General features: G+C 35.6%; 1 protein-coding gene across 4 annotated transcripts in view; it reads left to right on the top strand.

Moving 5' to 3' along the window:
* The first annotated feature begins 228 nt into the window (after positions 1-228).
* The window catches only part of LOC126469778 (ubiquitin-conjugating enzyme E2 H), a 145378-nt gene continuing 137197 nt past the window's right edge, over positions 229-8409 (top strand). For all 4 annotated transcript variants that reach the window (XR_007586073.1, XR_007586072.1, XM_050097015.1 and 1 more), the window contains exons 1-2: positions 229-478; positions 7081-7157. Coding sequence is in view for 2 of the 4 variants with exons in the window: in XM_050097015.1 (XP_049952972.1) it covers positions 345-478; positions 7081-7157 (211 nt within the window). In the remaining 2 variants the exon portion in view is untranslated. The remainder of the gene's footprint in view (positions 479-7080; positions 7158-8409) is intronic.

The raw sequence follows: 8409 nt of genomic DNA, 5'->3' as shown, positions 1-8409 counted from the left end.
AAGCTAAAAATGAAATGCAGTTAACTATGTATCAGAATTCTACCGTGCAGTGTCATCAGTCTATTCTTTATAGGTATCAATATCCATATTCAAGGTTCTTCTTTTGTAATAAAATAATTTTCTTACGAATCCGTCGTCATACAAGAAGCTTACGGTGTATTGTCAGTGAGTACTGGAAAATTGATCTCTGCAGTATGCGCATTATGTTGGCAACTATGTTGCAATGGATATAGTTGTGCGGAGTAAAAGATGGTAAAGGAGTAGAAATGAATTCGAATCAGAGTAATAGGTGACGTTATCTTGACGTTTTTAACTGTGGCTTGCAGTGTTTGAAATGCTGTCGAATGTTTGATTACGCATGCAGGTTTTGTGTAACGCATTCAGAGAGTAAAGGGGATCAAGGGACGGCAATATTATTCGCAAGAATGTCGTCACCTAGCGCAGGGAAAAGACGAATGGACACTGATGTTATCAAGCTGTATCCTTTTGTCGCAGCAGCATATGTTCCTTTGTTCGTAAAATTTGATGACTGCTTGATCTGCGTTAGTTTAATCAAGAATGGCATTTCGAAGACGTACTCCTAAACAAAGGAATTGTGTAGTCATTGGTGCTCGTTTAGTTGTTAAGGGAGAGATTACTTTGTTTCGTAATTGTAGGTAGCTGTATGACTGAATTTACATTATTTCAATGAGCGAAGAACATTGTTTATTTGACATCGTAGCCTGCATGTATCATGTTGCAAATTACACATTTAAAGTAATGGTAAACAAACATAAAGCTGTGCGACGTTATTCTGTCAGTCAGCTGACAGTATATTGGCCCTGGATAGTGTGTTTGTTTTTGCATTTTTTTACAATGTTTAAGGTTTTTATGCTATTCCTAAACGTCAAATGTGATTTTTTCGTGCATTTTCTCCTGAAATAAATTAACATAAATTTGCATCCTATGTCGTCTCCACGGTAAGGGATCGCTACAAATACAGCAATGTTAATGTGTTCTCCAACTTTCTGTGAGATAAATATTAATGTCAATAGTATAAGTGGCCTTCGTATTACAGTCAGAGCCGTTGTTTACAGTGAACAGTCAAAAATATAGTTCTGAACTCGTACTATTTATTATTGTGGCAGTAGTGAGGGATTCACAAAGTGGAAACTACTAGTGTGGATGTTCATAATATTGTTTGTGCAACCTAAATATTACACATTGAAATAGAATTATAATGAGTACTCATTGGTTCCATGAGCTCAATAATCGGGTTTCAAATAAAATTTTGTAAAATTTTCTTCACTTACGGATTAAAAAGTTTATATTCACATTATTTTCTCTATTTCTGTAAACAAACACAAATTGATGTAAAGCTATATCTCAGGTTGTCTGTTTTCATTAGCTAGGCCTATTTATATTTCTGTAGTGTGTGCAGCATAATTTTTGCTTTTGGAACTCTGTGTGAGAGGTAACATTTTCTCTCTATGGAGAGTGATTACATGCGAAAGACTGTATTCACGAAAATGTTCAGTTAATTGCTTTGTGTTTCCGGTCTTTCAAGTAACTGTTACTAATGGCTAAAATGACTGAGTAGGAGTTGTTACATTTCAGTCAGTAAATGCAAGGAACAAGTTTTCTTTTCTTTTGTAGGATTGTGAGTAGGACCTTGAAACATATGTTGTGGATTGTTGACTGTGAAGTTTCTATAGTAGAAATGTTTTTACCCTTTGTGGAAATGGGTCAGGAATCTCCATATGGCTGACTTGTGTTGGTGTGGAGTATTGGTTAATGTTGTATTGTGGCATATATTTTACAGATCTCATAACTGTAGTTTTCCCCCTTGTCTTTAATGAAGAAATGTCTCACTGGTAGCTAACTGTGTAATGTCGGCTGGATTGAGAACAACCTGATTGATTAGATGAAAAAATTTAGTGCAGTTGGACTGTGTTACATGTTTGTCAGAAAAAAGTAACATTCCGTGTAGTTCAGGTGAATGTCAGTCACATATGTGAATTTAAAAAAAAAAAAAAAAGTTGTGAGAAAAATAATATACTGATGAAGACACTTGAATGGATTCTCTTTGGATGAGTGTCATTACAGAAGAATGGCGTATAATTTATTCGTCTAGGGGTATGAATGTACAGACATTTTGAGGAAAGAGCAGGTGATTAGCCGCAGCCTTGTTAAAGGAACCATCTCGGCACTTGTGTATAGTTATTTAGGAAAGCCTTTTGGGGCATGAGCCTTCATTCTCCTGAATCTATCAGTGTCCTTAACAAATGCATTAAATCATTCAGTCATGCCTAACGTATTTGTCATTAAAATTTGTAGAATTCTGTATAGAGTAAACACAGTTCCACAGTTGGTTGAAAATTCATAAAAATAGATGATGATGATACAATAACAGTGAGAGTTGGTCACATTGCATAAAAAAACTGATAGAGCTTTCTTAGGATGTATTATTTATTTATTGGTCTTTTAACCATTTAACATAATGATGTCAGATATTCCGAATATTTACACTGGGAAAACCATGGAAAACACAGGTCACATTTGCCAGAACATGGCTAAATTAAGTCTTCCAAAACAAGGAATCCTGAACCATATCACTGCACCATGTCATCTGGTATTTACTTTATCAACAAACTGTGAATAATACCATAAAATATCTAGAGTCTACAATTAGCCCAATCGATACACAGTTGCTGTTTTTGAATAATTCTTGCATATGAATTGAGCTACTTGCAGACATTTGATATGTTGTGACATTTATTGTTTGTTTACAAAGTAAATAGTGAGCGAGATGGTGCAGTATTATGGCACTAGGCTTGCATTTACTAGTCTGACCCTCATAATTGCCTACTGATATTGCCTCTCTTTCATTTCTGTCTACTAAACTGACATAATCTGAAAAGTAAGATCAGTCTGACATTTCCTGTGTACAATGGAGAAGACAAACTGATACTTGTCCCATTTAAAAATTTTGTGCTTTACTCTTGAAAACTGGAATTCAGAGTGATTAAAAGAATGGAAATATTGCGAAGGATTTGGGAAAAATATGCCACACAGTATGTTTGTAAATTCAGTAAAGTCTAAAGTGAGTACAGCCAAACTGAGAGGGGATGGTGCTTGGTGGAGGAGGGGAGGACAGTTTGAGTCCAACATAGAATCTAAATCAGAGTGCAACTTGGTGTTAAAACATACATAAAATATTGGCAGAGGTGCGTGTAAAAATTATGGCCAGAAAGAAGTGGTGGTGGGGGGGGGAATCTAAGAACCAGCCAAGCTTTGAATGCAAAACATTTGGTTTAGTGCCCTGGAACCGCACACACAACTAACAACCATTCAAAATTTAGTACTTGGAGAGTAAAGAAAAAATAATGTTCTAGCTCAGTTTTAATTAACCACTTAAATTATATAATTTACTGTATAATTTGTGAAGTTACACAGTAGCCACATATTTGTACATTGGCGGATAATCTCTCAATGATATAGGACCTTTCATCAAAATACAACGAAACAAATAGCTCCAATATACAAAAACACACATAGTATGCAAGTATAATTTGTGAGGCTAGAGCAGTTGGTCAGCCATGGCCTTGCTGTGGGAGCTATCATGGCATTTTCTGAAATAATTCAGGAAAACCTAATGGCCAGATATGGCAAATGCCATCCTCCCAAATATGAAGTAATAGTCTTCACAACTGAATTCTCATTCACCTGGTTTTTATCATACATTGTTTTTTTTTTTGATCATACATAATTTGCAACAAAGATCTTCTAATATAAAACAGTTGTGCAGTTCACCACTACGTGCACCTGTGGACCCCCACTTCATGGCTCCAGGACCACGAGCGTGCACATCTCTCTTCTACCTTCAGTCTGTCTGGAAAACTCGAGTGAGATGTTGAGCTCAGGAGAATGACAAAGCTTTGTTATCATTCACTATAGATCTTGGCACATTTGTCTGTAGAAGCATTACACTGTGATTATGTATTGGAATGTGATATGATGATGTAGTTCTCCCTTTTCATTACTAACCCATTACTCCGAGTCCTCCAAGGGATAATTGTGTTTTATGCATTATTTGTGGAGTATGTTTTAGCTGCCTTTTGAAGTAAATGTATTTTAGTAACCTTTTTCATCTCATCGGACAGTTCATTATACAATTTTATTCCATGATAGAGGATGCTGTTTTGAGTTTGTTTTTCTGTGGTAAATTGACGTCCAGGCTGGCTGCTGTTCCACTGTTATGTACAGAACCATTATATCTTTTTGTGCTAAAGGCACTCTTAATGTGGAATAATGAATGTCATTGTTTTCTCTTGTATTGTGGTTTTGCACACCAGTGATTATTTACCAGTGGATTATTTACATCAAACTTCATGAGGAAATAAACATACTTTGAAGCAGTAATCCAAATGCCCAACTCCTTAAACAGATGTCTGCCAGATGACAGAATTTTTTATGCCTGTGTACCTTTTTTTGTACCTTTGTTACTCAGAAAAGAATCCCTTAGTTAAGAAATGACTGTGCATAGGACTGGTATGTCACGACAAGACATTGATTGTTACAAAACTAATGCGGAACCCAGTGTCATCTGCTCTCTGTATTAATAGGTTTGGTGATCTGTCAGTGACTAATGTTGCTGTCAGGAAAAATAATTTTTTCCAAGTCTTATGCTGCCTGGAAAGTCATTGATATTTATTAACAACAGAATTGGACTCTATGCACTACCCTGAGGCACACCAATGTTTATATCTTTCTTGTCTGACAATTGTTTCATTAGAAAGTTATCTTCAGCTGACATTTTTTAACTATCATACTTGTGCACCCTGTTTTTCAAGTAATACTGGAGCCATTCTTTTGTTAGTCCTCTTACACCTAGTGCTTAGTTTGTTTAGCAGTATTTTATGATCAACAGTGCCAAAGGCCACGAACAATTCTAAGAATATACCTGTAACAGTCATTCTTGTTGAGAACTTTGATTACCACTTTTGTGAAGATTCCAGACAGGCCCAAAGTTTGAATTTGCAGTTAGAAAGATCTGAACTTTTTAAGATTGTGAGAATGGTGGAAGTGATTAATAACAAGAATAGTAATTATATTAATATTATTTTAGTGTATGATTCTGTAAATTAACACTTTGTGACAATTAAAAACTATGCACTACTAATTGTTGGTTTTGACCAGTGACATAGGAAACATGTAGCAAACAACATGGTTTAAGGAAGGGCGAGGGGGGGGGGGGGGGGGCTAAGCTGCTTGTCAGTCTGTCACTACAACCAGGTCTTTCGTTTTCAGATTCATTGGCTTCACTAACCACCAGGAACAAATCTTTAAAAATATACACAAGAAAGTGAGATTACAACAGCCATTAACATTGTCACTGATCAGAGACAATGACTATTATCAAATATTTATCGACCCATTAAATCTTTGAACTAGATTTATGCGTTTACAAACACATCATTGCCTGCCACTAAGTTGGACTCTGTCATTACCGCACTCTAACTTACTTATACTTTTTTAAACTGTTTTGAGATGGAACAGTGTGTGATATCTCATCCTGTTACCTTTACATAACTATATTTACATCTATGCTCTGCAAACCACCGTGAGGTTCATGGCAGATAGTACATCCCATTCTACCAGTTATAAGGTTTTCTTCCTGTTCCATTCACATATGGAGCATGGGAAGAATGATTGTTTGAATGCCTCTGTGCATGCAGTAGTTATTCTAATCTTATTCTCACAATCCCTATGTGAGCAATACGTAGGGAGTTGTAGCATATGCCTAGAGTAATCATTTAAAGACAGTTCTTGAAAATTTGTTAATAGCCTATCTCAGGATAGTTAACGTCTGTCTTAAAGAGTCTGCTATTTCGGTTCCTTCAGTGTCTCTGTGACACTCTGGGATGGGTTAAACAAACCAGTGACCATTCGTGCTTCCTTTCTCTGTATACATTAATTATCCCCTGTTAGTCCTATGTGGTACGGTTCCAACACAGTTGGCAGTATTCTAGAACTGGGTGCATGAATGATTTGTAAGCAATCTCTTTTGTGGACTGATTGAACTTCCGCAGTATTCTAACAATAAACTGAAGTCTATCACATGCTTTACCCTTAACTGAACCTATGTGATCATTCCATTCCATATCCATGCAAAGTGTTGCACCCAGGTATTTGTATGAGTTGACAAAGTCCAATAGGTGCTTACTGATATTATAGTCATAGGATACTACATTTTTTCATTTTCTGATGTGCAAAATTTTACATTTCAGAAAATTTAGAGCAAGTTGCCAGTCTCTGCACTGTGTTAATACCTTATCAAGATCTGACTGAATATTTATGCAGCTTCTTTCAGATAGAACTTCATTATAGATAACTGCATCATGTGCAAAAACCCTGATATTGCTATTAAAATTGTCTGCATGGTCATTAATACCCTACATGAACAGCAAGGATCCCAACACATTTCCCTGGGGTACACCCAAAGTTACTTCTACATCTGACGATTACTCTCCATCCGAGATAACATGCTGTGTCCTCCCTATCAATATGTCTTCGATCCAGTCACAAACTTCATTTGATACCCCATTTGATTGTACTTTTGACAATAACTGTAGGTGCAGTACTGAGTTAAATGCTTTTCAAAAATCAAGAAACTAATGTGACACCTAAATAACAGAATAATGCTATTTGATGTCAGTATGATACACCTTGTTTATTTTGGGAAATAAAAATAGTTACTACATTTTTGTACATTTGTTTGTGTTTTTATATTTACCAGCACTTCAGAATTTTTTTTTTTTAATGTTTAGGTTATCAAAATATCTGTTTGTGGAGGGGGGGGGGGGGGGGGACCTGTCAGTGCCACATGCAGAATTATTAGCCTCATGGTTAAAACTTTTACACCATATTTAATTTTGCTAGCCAAGAGAGATAGAGATAGAGACGTCACAACACAACTCGATCTCTTTCTCATGCACACCCTACCTCACTACAAAATATACTGTCACTTACTTTAAGTTAAAAATGCAATAAATGAAAGTCTAACTGTATGTCATCATTTACCTTTAACTCTTGATGCAGCATAGAAAGTAAACATGAAGTTACCATTCTTGGAGGCTTAAATGAATTTTGTGTCAAGTTCTATGGGCCTCGGGGAAGTAAGTACTAAGAGCTTATTCAGAAGTTGTTTTTTGTTGTTGTAATTAATTAATAAGTATTTCGTGCTTTTCATGCTAATACTGTAACAAGAGTATTTTGAAAGTATGATCATTCTCAGCCACTGCCAATTATTCTTTATTTGTAGTTTAAATTTTTAAGCGCTGCTGCCTTGATCATAGGTATTTACTCTCTATAAAAGACTTGGGAGAGAAGTGTTGCCTTCCATTGTAAATGTAATTCATAATGTAGATAAACAAAATTGACATTGTGTTGGAGTAAAGTATTAATTTAATAGTGTATCAGTACTTTTTAGTGGCATGATCATTTGTAAGTTCATACATATGTGTGATTGACATCATTCTTGTAGAAGTAAGGAGTCTTGCCACATAAGTAAGATACTAGTGAAAAGCGTAATGTAATTGGATAGATAAAAAAATCTACTCATCAAGTAGCAGAAGGAGAACACACACATAAAGATACCGTTACATGTGTGATCTCCTACTGCAATGTGGTGTTATCTGTCCAGTTACATTATAAGATTAGTGAGATTTTTAAATTTGGCTTTTAATCAGTAGCTCATGTTTATAGTATAATTTATCAATATCTGCCTGTACTGTTTTCCTTGCCAGCCATCTTGTAAAAAGTATTTCAGGATGAGTCAGAGAAACTTTCGTGTGCTTGGCAAGTGTACTGTTCCATTAAAAAGTTTGCATGAGCTAGCCATTTTATCACTGCAGCAAATGGTAGTTGTCTCCTGAACACACGTCTGTGACATCACATGTTCTTCATAGTGTTCATGTTTTGCACTTTTTATCTGTACCACCATTGGGATTTGAAGTTCTTCTGTTGTAACTTTAAAAAACTAATCTTTGTGCACGAATTTAACAAAAGTGAAACCTAGCTTATGGTGTAAATAATCTCACACAATTGTAATGAGGAACAAAATAAACACATATTATCACTGACAAGGAAAAATAGGTTTGCTGTTAGACACAGAGTTCAATTCTCAATAAAGAATCTCTCCTGCAGTACTACTACTACTATCATACAATTCAGTGTTACTGTACATCGGCTTTAGTTATAATGTAAAATAATGGTAAACCTCAGAATTATATCCGTCAAATATCTCAGAAAGTTCACCTATTTCTCCTTTAAGTTTGTTCGCTCTTTTTACTTTTGATAAATTTGCAGTAAGTTTCCATATAGTCGTGCTTGGCTATCATCTCTGTGGTAATAATTGCAGTTTCTGCG

Source organism: Schistocerca serialis, chromosome 3 (genome assembly GCF_023864345.2).
Source record: "Schistocerca serialis cubense isolate TAMUIC-IGC-003099 chromosome 3, iqSchSeri2.2, whole genome shotgun sequence".
Classification (NCBI taxonomy): Eukaryota; Metazoa; Arthropoda; class Insecta; order Orthoptera; family Acrididae; genus Schistocerca; species Schistocerca serialis.
Note: the sequence above shows the minus strand (reverse complement) of the source record. Positions and strands in the feature narration are given on the sequence as shown.